The sequence below is a fragment of the Choristoneura fumiferana genome, chromosome 7 (assembly GCF_025370935.1).
Source record: "Choristoneura fumiferana chromosome 7, NRCan_CFum_1, whole genome shotgun sequence".
Classification (NCBI taxonomy): Eukaryota; Metazoa; Arthropoda; class Insecta; order Lepidoptera; family Tortricidae; genus Choristoneura; species Choristoneura fumiferana.
The window spans coordinates 19,378,745-19,403,677 of NC_133478.1; the positions used below are offsets into that span (position 1 = coordinate 19,378,745).

The 24,933-nt window shown below is 46.7% G+C and overlaps 1 protein-coding gene across 1 annotated transcript; it reads right to left on the reverse strand.

The window, feature by feature from the left end:
• Nucleotides 1–65: 65 nt before the first annotated feature.
• On the reverse strand, nucleotides 66–21,925 carry LOC141429838 (potassium voltage-gated channel protein eag-like). Its single transcript, XM_074090403.1, is given in 16 exon segments — nucleotides 66–1,004; nucleotides 1,006–1,107; nucleotides 1,689–1,865; nucleotides 4,634–4,885; nucleotides 7,885–7,967; nucleotides 7,970–8,500; nucleotides 8,571–8,823; nucleotides 8,891–9,090; nucleotides 9,592–10,015; nucleotides 10,132–10,527; nucleotides 10,623–10,735; nucleotides 11,973–12,104; nucleotides 13,793–13,905; nucleotides 14,584–14,704; nucleotides 14,780–14,917; nucleotides 21,100–21,925. Coding segments are annotated over 15 exon segments (3,021 nt in total). The 5' UTR covers nucleotides 14,859–14,917; nucleotides 21,100–21,925; the 3' UTR covers nucleotides 66–959.
• Nucleotides 21,926–24,933: the final 3,008 nt, after the last annotated feature.

Sequence of the window (24,933 nt, forward strand, 5' to 3'; positions counted from 1 at the left end):
ATAGTAGGTAGGTGTGTAGGTACTTGAGGAATAGAGACGAACTGAAGCTAAATAAAACAGAAGTACAGTTTGTCATTTCGATATATTTTAATAAAAAAAGATCATAAGGAGCAGTGGCTTAGCGAGGCATAGAACGAATCGTTTCATTCGCCGAATATGTCATGCGTGATAGAGAGCGCCGCCGATAGACTTTACAAACGTTAACAACAGCACTAACAGCCGGCGCCGGCGCCGCCGCGCCCGGCACCGGACCGGACGTGCCGTGCTGCCGCTCGCCGTGCCGTGCTGCCGCTCGCCGTGCCGTGCTGCCGCTCGCCCGACCGACCAAACAAGTGTTTCATTTTTTTAGATTCCTGAGCCGGGGCCGAGCACGGCGCGCGGCGGCGTCGCCCTTTCACGTAAAATCATATAAATTTCTACATTCAGTAGTATAACCGTAAAGTATTATGTAAGCGTGTATAAAATATAGGCTCGTACAGATATCGATAGATTGCCGTTGTCATAAGTACAAAAGTTCTTGGTCGGTCGTGTATAGAGATGAAAAGGTGGAAACAAACGTGGGGATATTCATATTGATTTCAAACGTGAATGTCTAATAGTAACTTACAAATATCTTTATACAAACTCTTAGAATGTCAACAAACAATATCATCTAATTCTATAAGTAATATCAGGCAGCGACTAGGAGCGGCGGCGCGCAAGCGGGCGCCCGCAGCTAACTGCGTAGGTACGCTTATTAGGAGATAAACATTGTGAAACTTAACAGAACCGAACCGGCCGCCTGGCCGCCTGGCTCGCGGCGAAAGTCTGGTCACCACACGATATCGCAGCCGCGTCTGCTGCGTCACGGGTCACGGGTACGGCGAGATATTTTACAAGGGAGAGTGGTCGGCGGGGGCGGGGGCGGGGGCGGGCGCCCCGCGCTAGTGCTAGTCGCGCGCGCCGGGCGCCGCCGCGCGCTACACGAACTCGCGCCGGCGCTGCGCCGCTCCGCTCGCGCCGCCGCCCCCGCCCCGCCGCCGCCTCCGCCCCCGCTCCGCCCGGCGGGCTGCCCGGCGTGTCGCTGGTCGGCGTGGGCACCTGCGGCGCCGCGCCCTTGCTCCGTGCCTGCAACAGTGAGCGGTCGGGTACCGTGACCGTGTGCACTCAAACCGTGGAAACCGACATGACTTTAGTATCATTTTACAGCGACGCTTTCGTCGGCGCGGTTGGTAGTCTCTTGGAGCCTTACTAGTTACTTAAACGTGCCGTTTGATCGTTAGGTAGGTACACATAGTTTTACGGGCCGCGCTTACCACCCGCGCGGACGGTAGCGTCACTGTAAAACCACATTTACCTACTTACCGGCGGAAAATACTGACCTGATATTTGGAAGCCCAAATAGCTTTGGAACAAAACAGCGCGATACATTTCGGTCACGCAATATCAACCCGGCATTTAATACATACGGCATGCCATGATACCTAATCGTAAGCCAATAAATACCGTCATGTTTTTCCTACATCGTACCACAGAAATAGTTGTACCAGAGTCCCATGGCAAATGGGGAAATAAAAAATTGTAGAGGGCAATACTGGGGAATTTGGACTAAACGGTATTGATACTGTGTAATTTTAACCGACTTCAAAAAAATGAGGAAGTTTAGAGTGACGATAAAGTGTGGCACCCGGCGGGACTCCGGCACCGACCTTGGAGCGGCGCTTCCTGGCGAGCGCGGCGCCCTCGAGGGCGCGCGGCGCGTCAGGGGCGGGGGCGGGGGCGGGGGCTCCGGGGCCGCCGGGGGCGGGGGCGGGGGCTGAGCCGTCGCCAGCGTCGGCCCCCAGCCGCACCGCCAGCGCCGTCAGCAGCTCCTCCACGCGCCCCAGCTGCCGCCGCACACATTCATTTTAATGTATTGTTACACTAGCTAGTTGAATGAAATTTAAATTGAATGAAAATTAAAAATGTTGTGTGATAGAACACTTCTTGATATATAAGTTAATCTAAAGTGTCTACTCCAATAATTATCCGTTATAGACTTTATTTTCTTTAATAACCGTATATAAACATTAATTCGTTTTTAAACAATATAAAAGTTTATTATGAATAATTATTGGAGTAAATACATTAACTATGTATTATATTAATAATTGTTTCTATCAGACAACATTTTTAATTACTTACCATTCAATTTTTATGGAATAATCAAGAAAAACTAACACAAATGGGTTAAGGTTAAGACCTTTTCGACGCCAACGAATCATATACAGGTTGATCTATTCAGTAGGAAGAAATCAAAAACTATGAGAGATAGCGAAATCTGTTTTTAGGAACCATGGCTTCGATTTTAGATTTAATAATAATGGCATTTAAATTTTTGATTTAACTCACACATAACCGGGAATCGAACTTGGTCAAATTTTTTCTGTAAACTATGTTTAAGTATAAATTCTGCACATTTTTTCGTTGTTATTTTTGATTGTGTGGATCATAAGTGAAAAAAAAAACCCTTTTTACAAACTTTTATTTAACTTGTAATGTGTGTATGTATGTATGTATGTATGTATGTATGGGTATCTTGCAAGTTAAATTTGACGCACTTCTAGTAGTGGGACTGACTTCAAATTTGGCATACTTATGTAAATCTGGTGACAATACAATATTCTGCTAGTCACATCCTGGTGCTTCGGCCAGGATCGTCTCCGCACTGGAAGTGCGTCAAATTCACCTTGCAAGATTTGACCCGTATGTACAGCCAGCAACAAAGATAATATGAATACAGCCAAAGTGCCAAAAATATGTGGACAGGACTTATCTTATTGCCTGAACATTAATGTCGTGTACCTATACATATTTTTAGCTGTATTCATATCTTTGTTGCTGACTGTACATACATACATACATTATACATACATACATACACACATTGCAAGGTAAAAAATGTGTTTCTTTTCACTTATGATTCGCACAATCAATAACAACGAAAAAAAGTGCAGAATTTATAAATAAATAGTTTACGGAAATTTTGAGACCAGGTTCGATTCCCGGTTATGTATGAGAGTTAAATCAAAAAATGTGGATGCCATTTTTATTAAATCTAAAATCGAAACCATGGTTCCTAAAAACAGATTTCGCTATCTCTCATAGTTTCTGATTTCTCCCTGCTGACCCATTTGGATTGATCACCCTGTATGCGCACCGCAGCAGGTTCCACGCAGACGACTATATACGTCCCTTAATTCAATGCAAAAGCAACCTTCCTTCTATTGTGTTAAGGTTCAATTTTAGGCATTGCAATATAGAAGCGAGGCGTATCCAATGGGTGGTCTTTTGTATTTGACGTGGCGGCGAAAAGGTCAAACGTGGCTCCAGTAGGCAGTTGTTAAGTGTCCAGTAAGCTTTGCCTGCACGTTGTCTCACGTTCCGCAGTTTCGCACGGCACCACACACACACACACACACACACACACACACAATAGGTAGGTACCTACCTACCTCGCGTCGTGATCGACGGAAAATGAGTTTCTGTTGGCACTCTCGTAGAAGGTTCAGTCGTCTATTAACGGCAACAATCTAAGGCAGTGCCCTTAGTGTAAGTTTTCGGTTCCAAAATACGTCTCGATCGCGTTCGCGTTAAAATCTCAATTTGTATAGAAACCCAAACATCGCAAACGTTCCGCTAGAGGCGCTGTTCGTGTTTCCATATAAATTGAGATTTTAACGCGAACGAGACTTATTTTGTAACCGAAAACTTACACTAAGGGTACAGCACGGAGTGAAAAGTCGAAACGCTCAATCGTCGCGTCATAATAATAATGTATAATCACGACTTTCTCGTTTGTTAATTAGCCACGTACCTACCTATTAACTTAAAGGGCCGGCAATGGACCAATGACTCTCCTTGAGTAGTCGGTAGGTAGGTGCTCATGGGTGGAGGTGATTATTTGCATATTATTTGCTTGCTCGTTTGCCTCCCTCTCACAATAGGTAAAAGAAAAGCACGAGACAAAGTGAAAGTGAAAATGTAGCAAAAAAAGTGCGGATCATGCGGATGGGATTGGCAATCAATTTTATATAGAAAATGTTTTCGGAGCTGAGCATCTCAGCCTCAGCCTGAGACGTCCTCGGAGCTGAGCATCTCAGCCTCAGCCTGAGACGTCCTCGGAGCTGAGCATCTCAGCCTCAGCCTGAGACGTCCTCGGAGCTGAGCATCTCAGCCTCAGCCTGAGACGTCCTCGGAGCTGAGCATCTCAGCCTCAGCCTGAGACGTCCTCGGAGCTGAGCATCTCAGCCTCAGCCTGAGACGTCCTCGGAGCTGAGCATCTCAGCCTCAGCCTGAGACGTCCTCGGAGCTGAGCATCTCAGCCTCAGCCTGAGACGTCCTCGGAGCTGAGCATCTCAGCCTCAGCCTGAGACGTCCTCGGAGCTGAGCATCTCAGCCTCAGCCTGAGACGTCCTCGGAGCTGAGCATCTCAGCCTCAGCCTGAGACGTCCTCGGAGCTGAGCATCTCAGCCTCAGCCTGAGACGTCCTCGGAGCTGAGCATCTCAGCCTCAGCCTGAGACGTCCTCGGAGCTGAGCATCTCAGCCTCAGCCTGAGACGTCCTCGGAGCTGAGCATCTCAGCCTCAGCCTGAGACGTCCTCGGCGCTCGCACCTTCTGCTGCAGGCGCTGCACCTCCGTCCGCACGTCGCGCCGCAGCTCGGCCAGCGCCGCCTCGTGCGCGGCGGCGGGAGCGGGAGCGGGCGCGGGAGCGGGAGCGGGCGCGGGTGCTGGAGCGGGCGCGGGCGCGGCGGGCCGCCGCTCCTCCAGCTCCTCCTCGATGGTGTCCTGGCGGCCGCCGGCGCCGGCGCCGCTCCCCCCTAAGGCACTGAGCGCACTCGCGGAGCGCGCCTTCGCAAACGTCGCCTGCACAGAAAGTTATCATTATTGCGTGTTCGATGACGGTATCGTCCACATGGGCAAATAATAATATTTTATGCAACAGTTTAGCGAACATCGTAAGAAAAAGATACGCCACGAGCTTTTTTTGACTTTCTTATACAACGTTGCATAGGTACAATAGGTACTATTTCTTCGTCTGGGTATACCTACTAAATACATGTAAAAAAAAGTAAGTGGTTGCAGTAGGTATCATTTTAGCAACATTACGATACAGTGCTGTTATGGAAAATAGACAATTAGACTTATCCAGAATCTTGTTATGTATGCTGTTATTCTGTTCGTGATTAAACAAATCACTTAGGTATTACAGTATAGGAGTAGGAGGAAAAAACTCGACCGCCTTAATGAACCTTTAAATAAAAACTAAAAAGGAAAAATTTTAACAAAAAAGTAAAACCGACTCCAAAAAAATAAAAAATAACAAAAAATGGAACCGACTACAAACCCTTGAAAATATTTTTCTAGGTAAGTAGGTACGTACTAGCTCGAAGTCGGTGACTCAGCACGAGCCAGCAGCAGGAGTGGGACAATTCACAATAGTCGTCTACTTCACCTACATACTATGGGTTTCAATCCCTCCTGCTGGGTCGTGCTGAGTCACCGACTTCGAGCTAGTACGTACCTACTTACCTAGAAAAATATTTTCAAGGGGTTTGTAGTCGGTTCCATTTTTTGTTATTTTTTTATTTTTTGGAGTCGGTTTTACTTTTTTGTTAAAATTTTTTTTTATTTCTCACTTTTTAGTGATTCGTAGCCAAAGAACATCTCACAACTATTCCATTAAGCCCAAACACGACTTAGTTACGTTGTTTTATAACAGAGTTCCGTCGCCTACCTTCTGGCTTCAGCATCAGATCAGTTCGAAAGAATCATTAACTTAAAGCTTTTTCTTAGTTGCTTATCTAGGTAAGTATATTAATCATGATAATTTAAATTTAACCCGTGAAATACTTGTAATTGATAGTAGTAGTTCCGTTGGTCAAATCTGGTCTTCATCCTCAGTTCCACTTCACCAAATTATGATTTGCAAGAGCAAATGCACGAGTTACTGCTAAATATATCCAAATTACCATAGGTGTCCCTACAATATTTGAAGAGTTCCCTCGATTTCCTTAAGATCCGATCATCAGATCCTAATTTGCTGCTTATGGGACCTAATTGAAAGCATTCCTAGACGAATTTAAAAAAAAATTTTGAAATCGGTTCATAAATGACGGAGTTCTGAGGTAACAAACATTAAAAAAAAAAAAAAATACAACCGAATTGATAACCTCCTCCTTTTTTTGAAGTCGGTTAAAAAACAAATCCAGTACAAACATCGACATATAGTATGTACGATGAGTACATACCTACAAAGGAAAAAAATCATATCCGATATTATATTTTTAAACGTAACTGACGAACTAATAATATTTAAGGGAATCTAGCCTATTCAGTATTTCAGAAGACATTATTTGGGATAGGTACTGGGCGTAAACAAGGGTTTTACTGATAAGTAACTTATGTAGTTTCGTGTTTTATGAATAGGTACTTAGTCACTACCTACAGTATGGCAATTGGCCACTTTTAGTGTTTAGCAGTAACACAATAGTTTACGGCTATACCTACAGGGGGGAAAGTTGAGATGGGGCAGCAAGGGCAGCTCTATCCTTGCTGCTCGCGAACATTGCTCTCAAGAGACCTTTACTAACTTTTACCTGTATGGAAAAAGTTTTCTTGGATTTGTGGGTGTTCTAGTACTCTAACCACAGTTGGTCTCAAAGTGTTTTAATCCTTTATAGAAATGGGACCGATTGGCATAAAAAAAAGTCAAATCTGTCGATTTTTTCGCTGACTGTACATTTTATCAAAAATCTGTGAATGTCGATCGTCATCACTCAAAAAGTTAGTAACTAAGGTCTCCTAAGAGCATTTTCGTCTAGCAGCAAGGGATCTAGTAGCTGCCCTTGCTGCCCCATCTTAAATTTCCACCCTGTATAAACGCAGTTGCTTGTATCCGATAATCCAATAACTGTCTGTATATAACTAAGATGCATTTTCAAATAAAGGCTCTTTTACGCACACCTACAACCGTCGTCGTTTGTATTTTTTTTTGTTTTTTTTTTGTTATTCCAAAGTTGTTGTGTGTAACAAATTTGGAGTTGAAATAAAAAATACAAAAAGACTTCAAAAAACTAATCATAATTTGATTGCTTATAGCGACATCTCTTGTCTGGGTGAGCGGTTAGTTCCGAAAGAGTGTGCGACGTCTGTCGACGAAACATAGATGTCGCTAGTGCTGCTGCTTAAGTAGCATAGTAGAAATAAGCAAGCTGAGATACGCATAGGAAAAATTCGTGTCTAGATTTCTGTCCAGCAGTGGTGTAGGGGTTATAGCACGCAGCACGGATTGCTGAGGACCTGGGTTCGATTACCAGTGCTGGTCTCTTTTTCTGGTTTTTCTGTGCATTCATGTCTCAGTTTGTATTTTCGATATGGTTAAGTTATAATTGACAAAAGAACTAAAAGCTACTGAATTTGGCTGACAAAGTTTATACAGGATGTTCGGCACATGGACCGTCAAATTTTTATGGGATATTGTTGGGATTATTTGCTATCTTTTCATTCTTGGACCTTGGGTTTCTTGGGGCATCTTGGGTCGGTTTTGAAGATATGATCTTTTTAAATGTTTTTTCTCAAATTTCCCGAACCCCCTACTATTTTTATAGAATTATTTTTATTTGAACAAGCATGTATTACCAAGTATTTAATACAAAAAATAATAATTTTACATACATTAACAAAAAATACAAACGTTTAAAGGCGGGATTTCGGGAAACTTGAGAAAAAACATTTAAAAAATCATATCTCCAAAACCGTAACCCTTAGGACCTAAGGTCCCAAGGGTGAAAAGATAGCAAATATGCGCCGTGCGCCGAACCCTGTATTCTATTTGTAATAAACATAAAAGTAATGTCGCTCACTTTGAGGGATAGGGTGGTCGTGGGTGTCGGGGCGCCGCTGGAGCCGGGCGCGGGGCGCGGGGGCGGGCGCGCGGGGCGGGCGCGGGGCGGTCGCGCGCGCTGAGGCTGCGCGTGAAGGCGGCGCGCGGCGCGTCGGGCGCGTCCAGCGAGCCGCCCGCCAGCAGCCGGCCCACTTGCCGCGCGCCGCGGCGGGGGGGGCGCGTCGCCCCGCTCGGCGTCGGGCGGGGGCGGCGCGGCGGCGGCGGCGGCGGGGGGGGCGGCGCGCGCGCGGGCGCGGCGGCGACGCTTCGCTCGCGCCGGAAGCGCGAGAAGATCTTGCGCACGAGGTGGTCCTGCGCCTGCTCCAGCTGCGGCTCGCGCTTGCGGCGCTCCATGAGCTCGCGCTCGCGGCGCACGTCGGCCACCTTGCGGAAGATGAGGCGGTGCCGCAGGTTGTACGTCAGCGTCAGGTTGCGCGCGAAGCTGTTGGCGAACGCCTGGTAGAAGTCCAGCACCTCCAGCAGCCGGTCGCGCTTGATGGTGTGCAGGTCGCAGTACGTCAGCGCGCGCACGTTGGCGGCCGACTGACCCACGGCGCTGTCCTTCCAGAACGAGTCGCCGAACACGTCGCCCTTGCCTGCGGCACGACAAGAAGCGCGGGTCAGCGGGGGAGCGGCTCGGGGGGAGCGGGAGCGGGAGGGGCTCACCTAGGATCGCGACGACCTCGTCGTCCTGGATGACCTCGAGGCTGCCGGTCACGATGAAGCAGAGCGAGTCGATGGACTCGCCGGTGTGGTAGAGCAGGTCGCCGGGCGCCGAGTGCGACATGTGGAAGTGCATCGCCAGCGCGCGCAGGCAGCCGTCCGACGCCAGCCGGAAGGCGGGGTGCTCGTTGAACACCTTGCGGTTCAGGTGCACGCAGATATCCGCCTTCATGTCCTTCGGGCAGTAGTTCAGCACCTGCGCAGAGGGGCGTGTGAGGGAGAGGGGGGGGGGGGGGGCGGGGGGCGCTGCCGCCGTCGCTCACCTTGTCGGTGTCCAGCCCCTTGGTCATGGCCCACGTGGACACGACGTAGTCCATGACGCGCTCGCTGAGCGCCTTGGGCACCTCGTGCAGCTTCATGAACTCGCGCACGTTGTTGAGCATGTCGTGGTACTTGGCCGTCGCTGACGTCATCTGCTGGATGATGGTCGTCACGTGCCCGAAGATGGTCGCGTACAGCAGCGCTGTGGACAGCGAGGTCAGTGCCGGCTCTCTCGCTCGCACGCGTCCTCACACGCACACACACACACACACACAACACACACGAACACGCGCTGCGGCGCGGCGCGACGACCCGCGGGGGGGGGGGGTCGCCGCGTCGCGCCCGGACCACACAGGTGACGCGCCGCGACGCTTCGTGGGCCTGCACGGGGGAGGGGGATGACGCGAACCGAATCGAAATGTACGAATACCGAGCGGACGCGGCCGATTAGCGGTGCGCGACACACGGAACACACTGTGCGACTGAAAAACAAACAAAAACTCTAGCGATCAAATTATATGAAAAAAAAACAAAACGAAACACTAGAAATAATTTTGATCCAAAAAAGTGTAAACGGCGGAGGGAACGAGGGGACGGGGAGCCGCGAGCGCGGCGCCCGACGCAGAGTGCGCTGCGCGGGGGTCGCGGCCGCGGGGGGAGGGGGGGGGGGGCGTGCTCCGGCTAATAACAGAAGAGTCGGCACCTGCTACAATCATCATGCAGATGGTGAAGATCTTCTCGTTATCGGTCTCGGCGGCGACGTTGCCGAAGCCCACGGAGGTCATGCAGGTCATGGTGAAGTAGAGCGCGGTCACGTACATGGTCTTGCGCGAGGGCCCGTTCACCAGCTCGGGCCCGTCCGACTCGTTGGACCACACGTAGGAGTACGGCGTCTGCGTCACGTTGGCCAGCTTCCACAGCCACGAGTACTGCAGCCCCGAGTCGGCGTCCGACCGACCGATGCTGTACCACACGCACGCCAGCCAGTGCGCCACCAGCATGTAGAAGCACAGCAGCAGGATCAGCATGGCCGCGCCGTACTCCAGGTAGCGGTCCAGCTTGCGCACCACGCGCCCCAGCCGCAGCAGCCGCACCACTTTCAGCGCAGAGAACAGGCTGCCGATACCCTGCACACACATACACACCATACACGCCCGCGCTCACCTCACCGCATGTCTATGGCACACACGCACACACCGACACGAGCATGCACACACGGAACGGACACCCCGCTACCACTCACGTCCTCGTCGTGGTCGAACGCGTTGAACACGTCGTACGGCAGGCACGACAGCAGGTCAATCAGGAACCACGACTTGAAGTAGTTCTTGCGGATGACCTTGGGGTCGCTGACCACCTCGCCGCCGGCGCCCACGAACGTCGTGTGGAAGTTGAGCACGATGTCGATGAAGAAGACGACGTCCACGATGGAGTCGATCACGAGCAGCGACACGTCCTCGCTGGTCTTGTTCTTGAACGCGACGTTGTACGGCACCATGATGGCCGTGTAGAACGTCAGGCACAGGATGATCCAGTCCCAGATGGCCTTGAACGCGCAGTAGTGCAGCAGGATGTGCGGCGGAGTCTTGGGCGCCTCCTGCCGGTACTGCGGCAGCACGTCGCCCGACAGCGACATCACCTGCGACACAACGCACGCACGCTGCAACCGGCCGTCGGCCAACACGACACGCGCACTGAGCGGCTAGCACTAACACTAACACTAAGGGTACTGACGTGCGCCAGGTGGCTCTGCCGCTGCGGCTCCTTGAGCGCCGGCAGCGCCGACACCAGCACGGAGCGCGACCGCGTCACGCTGCGCGCCAGCTTCGCGAACTTGGACAGCCCCGCTGCGCACACACACACCAAGACCGACACTCAGCGACACGATACACACACACACGACACGATGCGGGATACAGTATGCGGTCAGGGTACAACGGGAGCCAGAGCCGCGCGCCCATCGCCGTTGGTACATATCGAACAAATATTAAAGCGGAGTTATAATAATCACGAGATATCTGGAAGAGACCATCTGTAGAATCTGAGTAAGAACAGATGACCGCTTTATCGTGTCCGGTTGGAACTGTAAACAGGATTTAACGGTTCGTCTGAATCGTTAGTTCCACACAACTAATAACAAGAAGAATAGAAATGTAGGAGGGGGAGGAGGTGTTCAAAAACGCGAGGCGCTTAACTATTTATTCTGTATAGGTATAGCTGAAAAGCCAGCCAGGTACTCATTTTCCAGGCGCAGTCTCTCACGAAGTGCCGCTTGTTTTGCTCGCTTAAGCTTAACATATTAACCATCGCAAAGACTATGCTTTTCAAAATGGATTACTAAAATATTACTGGTGGGTACTGTAATGATGGCTATATAGGCTACTTGACAGGCGAAATATCGCTAGATGGCGTTAGTATCGTATCGTCAAGCAAACCTCACATGTATGAGCTAATTGCAAGTACAGATGTGCAAGCTGTAAAAAGTTTCCAAAAAGTTGGGAAAGTTCTCGGAAAATTCAGGAAATTTTCACAAGAAATATTTCTTATAGGAAATTTAAATTTAAGAAACGGAAAGTTTCAAACCCATGCAAAATTGTGAGAAGTTTCCGAAATTTTCTTATATGAATAATTTAGTAATTTTGGAAAGTTTCCTCTGGCACATCAGTAATTGCAAGCAAGACCGTAACGTCAAACGGACCTCTCACGACCTTTACTAATCCCATCCAGCCATCTAGCGATATTTCACCAGTCTAGTAGCCACTTCCCTCATTGAGTAGGTAAAATCTGTGAAAACAAAACAAAACAACGAGTGCGCATTAAAAAGAAAGAAAGAAAAACATTTATTCCTGACATTTATAAGCAGATAAAAAGAAACAAGGATCATTCCTTGAAATGAAATCGAGACCAATTTTGTCACGAATTGGTCCCAACTCAGCATGATGTCAACCTTGCGGCCGACGCTTAGTAGCAGAAGAGGCGATAACATTTATACAAGTGTTGTTATTAGTCAGGGCATGGCATCAGGCGATGCGCGCGTGGGGCGGGGCGGGGGGCGCGGGGGCGCGGGGGGCGCGGGGTACTCGCCTCCCTTGGGGTCGTCGGTGTCGATGGGCTGCTTGAGCGCCGTGATGTCGCGGAAGGTCAGCAGGAACAGCACCACCAGCTCGCGCTCGTTGCGGATCGGCGCCACGTGCACCAACAGCCACAGCGGCGTGCCTGCACACACACACACACACACATGCCCGTACGAGTACCCACAGTTAGGTACATACTAAGTTAAATCTACATTCAGCACGATTTTAAACTCGATTTTCTAAATTCCAAGGAACCTTTCGACAAAAGTGATGCAACGGCGCGGTTCAACACAACAATAGCAAACTGTACCTATAATTTTTGACCGAGTGAGCGCGATGCGCAAGCAAACTGTACCTATAATTTTTGACCGAGTGAGCGCGATGCGCAAGCAAAGCGTGTCCATTTGAACTCGCGGCGGATTGTCCGGCCGACTGTTTTTCTTATTAGGTATAAAGGTCGCCATTTCTCAACCGATTCTCGTGAAATTTTGTTAGCTGATTCGATAATTACCTTTATGGTTTTCTTCGATTTAGCTTTTGGAAAATTATCGAAAAGTAGAGCTTTGAGCGCTGAAAACATAAAATATATTCACCATTTCCAAAAAGTCAAACTGAACAAGAAACAAAACATGCACAGACTCTACTACGTATTAACTTACTAAGTATAGGTAAGTACTAACAAGAATCAAACATTTAATTAAGTACAACATTAGATTCCTTATCAGACCAGACACAATAACAAACAGGAAGTTTCGTCAACTAAAGTTACAGACACAACGTACCTAGATCACTGAAAAAAAAACATGTAAAAAATCATTACCTACCAATTATTTTTTAAGTAACTATAGTGTGGCCTATAATATGAGCAAATAATTAAAACATAGATCATACTCGTCAAACTGAACAACATTAGTTCAGCGACTTTTAAAAATAATTAAGTCGTTTTTTTAATTTTTATTACACTTTTAAGTTTATTCGAAGAAGCAATGTAACGCCAAATGCGTGACAGGCGACGTCAGTTGTGTTCCAGGATGGCGTACATACATTGATAGCGGTATTTATTTGTATGAAAAAGGGAAAATTCAAAGACTCCATTATTGTTAAAAGTCGCTGAACTAATGTTGTTCACTTTGACGAGGACGATCTATCTTTAATTTTTTGCTCGTATTACAGGCCACACCCGGTATAAAAAGAGAATATAAAGTCATACATCATCATCCCAGCCTTATATACGTCCCACTGCTGGGCACAGGCCTCCTCTCCGAACAAGAGGCTTGGCCATAGTTCCCACGCGGGCCCAGTGCGGATTGGGAACTTCACACGCACCATTGAATTGCTTCGCAGGTTTGTGCAGGTTTTTTCCTTCACCGTAAAGCTCGTGGTAAATTTCAAATGTGATTCCGCACATGAATTTCGAAAAACTCAGAGGTGCGAGCCGGGGTTTGAACCCACATACCCAAGTCATACATAGGTATAGTAATTGTAATTTTAAGTAACATGTTCATTTAGAGACAAGAAGTGTCGTATCCATCTCGAGTTACAAAAATGTCGCACTCAGTTGTTACTATTTCGACATTACGTTCTCGTTTATTACCTACATAGGAACATGTGGACGGAAGCGGCGCATTCCTACGCGGTACGCGGCGCCTAACGAGCCGACCTACACGCGGGGGGCGATGCGGCGTGTTTTGTTTGTTACGTCCCTAATAAAATAAAATGTGAAGTGGAGTGCGAACAAATTTAATCAGAGGCTGCAGCGTCCCGCGGGACCGACCCGGCCGTGTCGGGGGCCGGCCGGGCCGGGGCCGGGGGTGGGGCGGGGACACTCACGGTTCTTCTTGTAGAGCAGGATCTCGAACTGGTCGGCCAGGTGGTGGTCGAGCGCGCGGTCCACGCGCTCCACCGCCTCCTTCTCCGTCAGCTCGCCGTACATCCACGTGCACCTGCAACACGCCGTCGGTCGGCAACGCCGCGTCACGCGCAGTCGGGGGGCTGCGCGTGACGGCCCGTGCGGGGGACCGGCAGTGCCGCAGCCGGCCCGTGCGGGGACCGGCAGTGCCGCAGCCGGCCCGTGCGGGGGACCGGCAGTGCCGCAGCCGGCCGTGCGGGGGACCGGCAGTGCCGCAGCCGGCCCGTGCGGGGGGACCGGCAGTGGCGCAGCTGGCCGTGCGGGGACCGGCAGTGGCACAGCCCATAACGATAACGATATTCCGTGGACAGCGTCGTCAGCTGAGCTGCTAATTACATCTCAAAGTAACTAGATAATTTAAGGACCTTGTACTGAAGGTTTTAAAGTGAATAAAAAAATCCGTGTCAAAGTCTGACTTTTCAGTAATATTTGGCGAAAGCTAAGCATGCAGAATGTTTCAATAAACGAGTACTCGTACCTACTTACATTTATTGAGGCTGATATGAAGATTTTTTTTCTATAGCACTACCTCAAAAACTAAGTCATTTGTACTAAACCCAAAACTAGTTATTTTGCGAGGTTATCAGCTGTCAACGGATTACCGTCGGTTTCTGGGACAACTCGTATGCTGATGCATCGGACGCTGCGTCGTTCCCGGAAGCTGTCGGCCCGTCCCGGGACTCGTGAGCTAGGCTCCTCTCGTCGCACGCACCTGCACGACTTCTGCATGACCTCGGCGCGGTTGTAGCCGCTCATCTTGCAGAAGGTCTCGTTGCAGTACACGATGGGGTAGTCCACTATCTGCGCGTTGGCCAGCAGGAAGCTGCTGTCTGCTGCAACACAAGGCTCGTCAGCGGGGGCTGTGTGTGGGGTGGGGGGGGGGGGACACGCGGGGCGGGGATACTGACGCTGCGACGAGGAGCGCCGGATGATGTTCTCGAGGAAGGTGTTCTGCGGGGCGACGAGCCCCCGGCGCCCGCCCGGCATCCCGCGCCGCCCTCACATGCCGCGCCGCCGCCGCCGCCGCCGCGCCGCTCTCCGCGGCTCTGCAACAACCGCCGCCGCTCACACCACGCACCAGGCACCACGCACCACTCGGTGCCAGCTGCTCGTCGCTCCTCGCCCGCAGGCCGCAGGTGGTTTGAATGATAAAGAGTTCATCCCAAAACAAAGATCGTATTGTTTGAAATAGCTGGTACTCGGACGGAATCATAATCGTATTCATCGTTCTGTCAAGGAGTTAATGAGGGTAGGTACATACATACAGAGATGATGAATAGGTACGATCGGAGCGCCCGCGTCGCGTGTCAGACAATGCGGTCTCAATGGCATAAGGGCAAAAAAAACTTATTACTAAAGTATTTTATATTCCTTCCAATATGAATTCCTATCTCAACATGATGCTTTGTTTGGATTAATTATGGAGTAGGTATAAAATAGCAATGCTGTATTATTTTGCCGTAATATCACAGAATAAGTAATACTACAAGTACAAGTAATATGTTCAAATAGTACAAGTAGTATGGTAATCGGTAATATGGTAATCGGCTTTGTCGCGACATGACAGCCACAATGGCAGCGGGGCGCGGGGCGCGGGGCGCGGGGCCGCCGTCGCCCTATCCTACCTAATGGCTCGTTGGCGTGCTCCGCTCCGGCTAATTTAACGCGCTTTATAAAAGTTAACGCTCAGCGCTGGACGAGCGCTATTTTATTTGATTTCACTTCTTATAAAAGTTAAGTTTATGTAGGTAGCTATACTCGATGTGGCTGGCGAAGGTCAAACAGGACGTATTAAAACGAATGGTTTTACTCTGACAAAGCTCGTTTGCGTCCAGCAACGCGGCGATCGCTACATTTCTGCTTCGCGACTTGGGTATATTCCAGGCAGGCAGCTTTTTGAACGGGCAAATTAAGTTTTAACATGCATCGTATTACGGGCGTCTGCAGGCGCGGGCTGCGGGCTGCGGGCTGCGCTGAATAATTAAGCGGCGCTTCACGCTCCGCTCCGTTGTTGGGCACAGCCGTTGCTTTTTATTGCCCTGCAGCCGCGATGACCTTACCCCGGACGGGGGGACGCGCGCTCCGGACTACTTGACTGATAGTCGTGCCACGAACCAGGGCTAGACTTGAGGTACGGACAGGGGGAAGGCTCGCTGCTACTCCCCCCTTCCCCATAGGGCTGGCAACGCATTACAATAGGAAATAGCAGATTGATAACCAAGGGTGGAAAGTGAGATATTTCGACTACTTTCATTTCGACTGTGAGGAAAGTAAAATGCTACAAAAAATGAGTTTAATAATAAATCGAATTTACTTATATATCTAACCTCCAACGGTACCTTTTCGACTGGCCACTTGCCACGGCCGACTATAACAAAAACGAGTTGGTCACGACCAAGGAGCTTACCTATATACAAAACTGGAGATTGAACGCCGAACTAAGAAGATTGACCTTTATTACTTACTAGCTTAAGCCCGCGACTTCGTCTGCGCGGATCTAGGTTATCGCGCGGTGGCGCCCTCTACCGGAATAAAAGGTATCCTATGTTGATCCTTGGGGTTCAAAATATCAATATACCAAATTTCATCAAAATCGGTTCAGTGGTTTCGACGTGAAAGCGTAACAGACAGACAGACAGACAGACAGAGTTACTTTCGCATTTATAATATTAGTAGGGAAGTAGGGATAGTAGGGATATTAGTAGGGATTTATATATTCCATCTCTTTCTTTCACACTTCACGAATGACTTCCATCTCTTTCTTAAAGAAAGGGATGGAATATGTTCGTGACGTAGTAATATCATCCATCATCCCAGCCTATATACGTCCCACTGCAGGGCACAGGCCTCCCCTCAGAATGAGAGGGTTTGGGCCATAGTTCCCACGCGGGCCCAGTGCGGATTGAGAACTTCACACACACCATTGAATTGCTTCGCAGTTTGTGCAGGTTTCCTCACGATGTTTTCCTTCACCGCAAAGCTCGTGGTAAATTTCAAATGTAACTCCGCACATGAATTTCGAAAAACTCAGAGGTGCGAGCGGGTTTGAACCCACGACCCTCTGCTTGAGAGGCGATGGGTCAAACCACTAGGCCACCACGGCTTCCCGTAGTAGTAATAAAGATCAAATTTCTTGTTTCAAACGGATGTTCGTCGGTCAACCTTCAGTGTTGGTCACGACGTGCATCTAGATGGCCATGCCGAACCGTGAAAAAAAAAGTGTCATTGACGTAACTCAATTATCTTCGACTTCGTGACTAACCGAAATTTAACAAAAAATACTTTCTACCCTAGAGATAAAAACACATTTTCCACCCGGCTATCAACCCTTGAAAATTAAAATTTCCAAACAGGAGAGATGAAAACATGTTATACTACGACATTACATTCCTCTGGTGTTGCAGCTGGATGGCAACGGTGCCGCATGCCGGCCGAGCATCAGGCAGGTGCCCCTCTTGTTCATTTTTTTTTGAAAATTTAAAAACAGTTGAGTGGTGGCCGACAAAAAATACACTATGGGGAATAGTTATCAAAATGTCAACGACTCCCATCTGGTGTAGGAGCAGACGCCATCATCCGTTTCATTAAACATCGGCCGTCCAGGTTGACGCTCCAAATATCTGAATATCGTATTATCTGTGTCAAGCACCTGGACACCTGGACAGCTCCGATGCTTAGCGACAACACCTAACCGATTGCTCCTCTCATTCAATCAAAGGTTGAAAGATCCTTTAAAGGGATAAGTCCGCCTTTGTTCAAGTATCTCCAAGTTTGTCAATTGTATTTTGTTTCTTTTCTTTTGTACAGTCAGCAACAAAGATAGTATGAATACAGCCAAAGTGCCAAAAATATGTAAGTATACAGGACTGTTCAGGATGGTTCTGCGAATTTAGTTTGTACATACGTTTAATGCTAACAAAATATTAATAAAAAATATTCAAAATGTGCGTGTGTGCTTGACCGCGATCGTATGGTGTCTGTCGCGGCACCGCGGCCGCGGGGCGGTCTTGAGTTTATAGCACCGTGTTCCGCTGTCTTTTACGGTGTCTCCAACAAGGACTTTATTGTCTGAACATTAAGGTTGTATATACATATTTTTGGCACTTTAGTTGTACTGATATCTTTGTTGCTGACTGTACAATAAAGAGTTTACGTACATACATAGTTACATACATACACCTCTATTATAGTTTTTCCTTTTCGAAAGTGCATTTTTTCTCAAAAAAGCTCTTTTCCCCTCTTAAATCGGTCCTTGCGTTACGTAATAAGTAGAGGAACAGCTCGGACCAAAGAAACTCCGGCACAGAACTGGCTGGTCCGTCCGGCTAATACGTTTGAGGACCTGGCAACCCTAATCCTAGGTAAGTACATATTCATTTTTTATTTTCTAAGTTAAATTGTCCAAAAGAACCCAACTATTTTAGAGCCGTGAGGGTCAGTTTTTTAGCGAATTATCCCTTAACGTTCACCGTCGGTCCTGTTGTAGTGATGGACCACCGCTTTGAATACAGGCCTGTCACACGGTCAACTTGTCTCGAGACGAGAGCTCCAATAGAATAACATATTTTATTGCTGGCAGTTCACGCGTGTTAAGCATTTTCGGACCAATAAAACTGCGATTAAGTTCTCTAATCCGGTAACAGCAAGCCATAACGTCAGAACCGATTTAGATAAAATTTGATATGGAGATAGTTTAGTTCTGGGGACATAGGATAAATAGTTTTTATATATTTTGGAAAATGACGTGCAACATAGCTATTGACATTGCAAATCAGCGAACTGTCTTTTGAGTCGCAAGTCGTTTTGACAGCAGCCCGCAGCGCATTGCACAGCAATGGCAGCTGAATGGCTCGGCCGCCGCCTGCCGCCTGTCGCGCTCGCCGCCGATATTCTCGACTCGCATTGATATTCGTCGTACCTACTGCTTAGAGAAAGTGGCTTGGCTACCAGTGGCGTTAACTAGGTAACCAAAAGCCCTGGGGCAAAAAAATAAACTAGGGTCCCGACTGAACTATTTATAATCGTTTGTTCTGTATTCGTCGTGTTTCGAATTCGACGTACTCCAGATTTGTCATTTATAATTTGTAAGTCAGAGTCCTCGGGGCCCCGGGACACGGCGCCGTCTAGCCTTCCGGCTCGGTAGTTACGCCACTGTTGGCTACAGCAAGACTGAGTGACGACGGTTGACGTGACTAAATATAAAAGATGAAAAACTCTTGCTTTCGTCATTTAAAAAAGTACCTACCTATGTGTGCACGGTGTGCACCTGCTTACTGCCTAGCTACTCGTACCGCTTAGTATGTGTGCACCTGCTTACTGCCTAGCTTCTCGTACCACTTAGTCATGAAAAACTGAGAAGCCTTGAAAAACAAGTCAATAACGTTTGAGTCGTCAAAATTGCTCAAAGTTATTGCGGTTACTAGCTTTTGCCCGCGACTTCGTCCGCGTGGAATAGTAACTTTGGAAAGTATTTAATTTATTTAGGGTACCTGTTCTGCCAATAAATGTACATAGAAACTTCTACGGTTTACTGAAAATAGCCTATTTTAATACATTGCTTTATCTAAACAAATTTTTTTTGTTCTTTCCTTTTTTGGTAAAAAAAGAACTCTGGACACCTACGTCCTTTATTGTAAGTTAGGAGGGTAGGATTATACTTAAGACGGCATTCTTACTAAGCATAGCTACACAATTTCCGATAAATATACTTATAGTAAATTTGTTTGGACGAACTTTCATCCCCATATTTTCAACTATGAAAAATATCGCAATGTGAAAAGAGTCGGAACAAATGTTTTTTTAGGGTTCCGTACCTCAAAAGGAACTTTGCTGTCCGTCCGTCCGTCTGTCTGTCAAGACCCTTTATCCCGTAAACGCGCGGAGTATGTATTGAGTTGAAATTAAAACCCTAAACTCAGGTCAATAGTCCGGAAGCTGTGAAAAAATTGAACTTCTAAGTTAACGCAATCAAAAGCTACAGAAACTTGGAATTTTGTATAAAAATAGCTCTATTAGCAAATTATTTTTCCCTTTAGCAAAATAAAAAAAAACTGAAAATCATAATTTTTCATGTCTGACTGTCTATGTCAATAAGCCATCTAAAATGACCCCTCATTGCGTACATTTTGCTTATGAGCTTAAAATAGGCTAACACTGGATATTCATAAATACCTACGTACGGAACCCTTGATGCGCGAGTCCAAGTCGAATTTAACCGATTTTTTTTTAGTTCTTATCGAATACCTAAACACAAAGATTCATCGATTTATCTGTGATAATGACGACGTTCCATATAAATTTTCATCCCCTATTTCATCCCCTCGCAGGTAAAATTTTCAAAAACGCTTGAACAATAATATCTATTTATTTTTTATATAAGTGCCCCAATGCAAAGTTTCATAAAGAACCATCGATTTATCTTTGACAATGACGACCTTCATATAAACTTTCATCCCCTATTTCACCCCTACACAGGAAGAATTTTAAAAAACGCGCGAACAAATATCTATTAATCTCTTATCAATCACGTGCCCAAATGCCAAGTGTCATAAAGAACCATCGATTTATCTTTGACAATGACGATCTTTACATATAAACTTTCATCCCCTATTTCACCCCCTCACAGGTCGAATTTTCAAAAAGCTCAAATAAATACCTACTTATTCCTTATTAAGTGCCTAAATGCCAAGTTTCATGGTTTTATCTTCGACAGCGACGAACTTCCACCATATAAACTTTCATCCCCTATTTCAACCCTTAAAGCCTCTTTTCGCGATAAAAGATAGCCTATGTTCTTTCCCAAGGTCTATTCTATCTCTGTATCAAATTTCATCCAAATCGGTTCAGCGGTTTTGGCGTGAAAGCGTAACAGACAGACAGACAGACAGACAGACAGACAGACAGACAGAGTTACTTTCGCATTTATAATATTAGTTTGGAAGTTTGGATTGGGTACGTACGCGTGTGACAAAACAAACATTAGTGATCGAGATCGAGGTGGCGTCGTGCGGTGCGGGCCGTGGGCCGTGGGCTGTGGGGCTGTAGGGCACCTCTAAAGGCTTCTTTCACCCTTACAGTAATCGTCTGGAAAGGGCACGCGCTGCGATCGCGAAGTGAACCGCGTAGCTCGAGAAACAAATTGTTCAATATCAGCGGCTTCTCGGGTCTAATTGGATTAGTGGGGGTCAGGGCGCTGGGGGGGGGTCTGTATGTGGAAGGGGGAGGATACCTGTCGTGCACAGCGAGCAGCGAGGGCCGAGCTGGCAGCGTCAGGACATCAGGCCGCGTCTGCTGCTGCGTCTGCAACCACACCCGGGTCAGCCAGCACCAGCCGCCCCGCGCCCGCGCCCGTGCTCCGTGCTCCGTGCTCTAGCCCCGACCCGATCAATGACGGTTCACGTTTATGCTCACAAATACAGGCAAATAGATTCGTTACTGATGCACTTGGATTCAGCGACGCACACTCTCTGAGAAGTGGAGTGGATACGATTAGGTAGCGAGCGGACACTTGGCAAACACGTATTGCGATAAATGCACATGCCTGCAAGCTCGAGCAGGTCGTCCTTGCCAGCGTTGCACTAAATATCGTTTAGGTTCAGGTACCTACATTTACTCTCTAACGTACCTATTTCAATATTTTTTTGCGATTCACTTTACATTACGTATTTAGCAGTAATTATGGTCTACTTAGCCGAGCCGTCGTGTCAAGCTCATTGTCGAGACGTTCGCGACTCGGCATTAGCGAGCGGCCGAGGCCGCGGCCGTGTTGACGGCGCGAGCGATCGAAGGACCCGACTGACTCGCTCGAAACTAGAGCACGAGTTACGTGGGGCCTGCGGGTCTGCGGGCCTGCGGGCTGGCACGCGAGCACGGCGCGGGCCTCCGCTCACAATTATTTACCGCTGTCAGATACCGATAAACAAAATAAGACTGTCCGAGACGACATTTTGATTCCTTTATTATGGATTAGCATAAGTGATTCTGATCAGTTCAGTCGGTATATAATTGGTCCGGAGCAGCATCGGGTGGTGCTGGAGCGGGGGCCGGCGGGGGCAGGTGGGGCCGGCGGGGCCGGCGGCGCCGCGCGGCTGCCGTACCTGGCGGGGCGACGCTCGGCACGCGACTGGCGCCGCGCAGCCGCCGCCGCCCTGCGCGCGCCGCCGCCGCACGCCGCCGTGTTTTGTCAACAGGCAGGGCGGGCGGCGGACGCGCGGCGGCGGGCGGCGGACGGCGGGCGGCGGGCGGCGGACGGCGGCCGGGGCTGCAGTGCGCGGGCGGGCGCCGCTGCCGGTTCCGCCGCCGGTCCGCTCGGGTCGCGTCGCATGCTGTGCGCTGTGTCTGCTGCTGCGGTTTGTCGTTTGACACTCAGAAAATGGTCAAGCACAACCCGGATTCCAGCGCCAAAGTTTATCTATAACTATATTAGTGGGTAATTAATTAGGTATTCAAAATAAAACAACAAAAATATTACTTCGTTTTTGAATGCTAATTTGGTTTTGTTGTAAAACTGCGTGTATTTAGTTTTTGATCAAATAAAACGAACCAAAACAGTCTTTTTTTTCAGCATATTTTCAGCTTAAAAGAACCTTCGAAGGAAAGAGCGAGGTCATAAAAAAAAAATCGTATCTAGCTTTCGCGATTATCATGTTACAGAAATTACATTACAAATAAAATAAAACAAAATACTTTCTCATATAAAGTCTGTCTCATCAAAAACATACCTACCATGTAAAATGATCGCCAAGTTTAAAATTATAATAAAAACTTATTTTGGACAAGTCATTGTACTTTTTAAGAGTAAGTACTTACAGTGAAATTTTATATTGACGTTTACATTTAATTTTTTTTATATACCTTGTTTCTGTACTCTTGTTTTGTTTGGTTAAAAATTTTCACAGTTTTGTGAACTACTTACATAATTTTTAATTTTGTTTAATTTTATTGCCTTGACATTTTAATCATTTTATTGTTCATATACGTATTTCATAAATTTGACATAGATTTATATTCTTGTTTTTACCTTTAATTATTTAATTTTACTCTAATTTTACATTGTAATTTAAGTAGTGATAAACCCGAGCCGCAAGGCGTGGGTTTTCATCGTGACGAATTTGTATCCTTGCCAACCGTGTACTCATATTAAACGACGTTTTTCAATATATTTGTCAGAAAATAGGCAATTAATAACAAAACATTTAAAAATAAAAACAAAACAACGCAAAGTTTTACAAAAATGGCGCATCCGTAATGCGCATGCGTAAGTTTTGTTTTTAATTAGGTTCACTAAAGTTATCAGGCAAAGGTTCGATGCGTTCAGCCACTGCGATTTTTTAGAATTAATAAAGGTGGAAATCATTAAAATCTGAGGTAATTAAATTACATTTTATAAGAACTACAATCAATTTTGCAAATTCATTACTTAGTTTTGTATATTTCCAAATTTTTCTAAGTATAAGTCGATATTTTTTATTTTTGTCATTTAAAACTCTGCTTGTAAACTTTTAAAATGTAGAATTTAAAAACTGAAAAACTAATTTAGAATCTAAAAAACGCACTAGTGAGATAAAATGAACTTACGAGCCATCCTTTGAAAGTGAATTTTACGAGCAAATGTATTGAAAATTCAATTTATATTTTTTGTATACATTTGACTATCATTTTGTGAATTTCTTATAATTACCTGACATGTGTTTGCAATGTATTTTTTCAAAAGGTAACAAATGAATCTACTTATCGAAGTATATATAATATAGAATTGGACAAGCAATGTATTGTGAAATTGTGTCCTTTTGTATCGTGATAGGCGATATCATTTTGGCTATTAGATTCCTTTCCATACATTGAAAATACTTATCCCACCAAAAACATTCTGTAAAAAACTAGCCAAGTCTCGATGGAGCTGCTTGTTTATCTCTAAAAAGTAATGAAATCTAGACAAAGTCGTGCCAAGTCTAAAGTTCTTTACTGCGATTTCTTTATTATTATAGTTAATGTTGTGTGACTTGGCCGTTGACTTGGGTACAATTGTACCCACTCACGTATCAAGAATGTTGAGTCTTAAGTCTTATCCAGTAAATGTTGAGACTCAATACGCGGACAATATAAAGAAATCGCAGTAAGGAACCTGAGACATTGGCACGACTTTGTCTAGATTTCATTGCTTTTTAGAGATAAACAAGCAGCTCCATCGAGACTTGTCTAGTTTTTTTTACAGAATGTTTTTGGTGGGACTCTGGATTAGACTACACTGAACATTCTTTATACGTTAGTGAGTACGAGTCAACGGTCAAGTCAGACAACATAAACATAATAATAAAATGGGAACTATATTTTTCTGTCACTTAAATTTAGATTTGTCACTAAACTGCGATACCCTAATTATTATCTATCACTAAAAAATATATTGGTCATCAAATTAATTAAATCTGTCTAAGTTATGAGTCATCAGATTAATGTAAACCTGTATCCTAAATTATAGTTTGATCATCAAAATTCGATCACCAAAATAATAGATCTGTCACCTAATAAATGGATCAGTTCCTTAATTCGATGCTTCTACCTATTCTACTAAGGCAGGTCTTGTTGGGTACGACGACGAGCGAAGCGAGGAAGAGTATGAGGTGTAACTGCGACCCTCAGTGCGCGAGACCAAACCAAACATTTTTTGCTAATACTTGTATGATGAATATAAATGTTTGTAGTAGGTACTTGAGTCTTGGATGTTTGTATGTATATGTATGTAGTGCAGCATTACAACGCTGCATGAGTGTAGCGTGTTGCATACTTTTCGGTCGTTTTCCAGCCGTTTTCAACAGCCAGGACAAAAACGGCCAGTAAAAACGGCTGGAAAACGACGATGACGACGATGTTTTTCCTTCATACGATCCCACTACCCTACCTGATATTCCTACTGCAGCAAAACTAAAGGCCCAAGAGCACTTAAGGCCGCCGTTGTTTAATTTATGCCGGCCTAACTAGGGTCTACGGGCACCTTAAGTGCTCTTGGACCTTTAGTTTTGCTGCAGTAGGTATCTTGGTAGTGGGATCTTGTGAAGGAAAAACA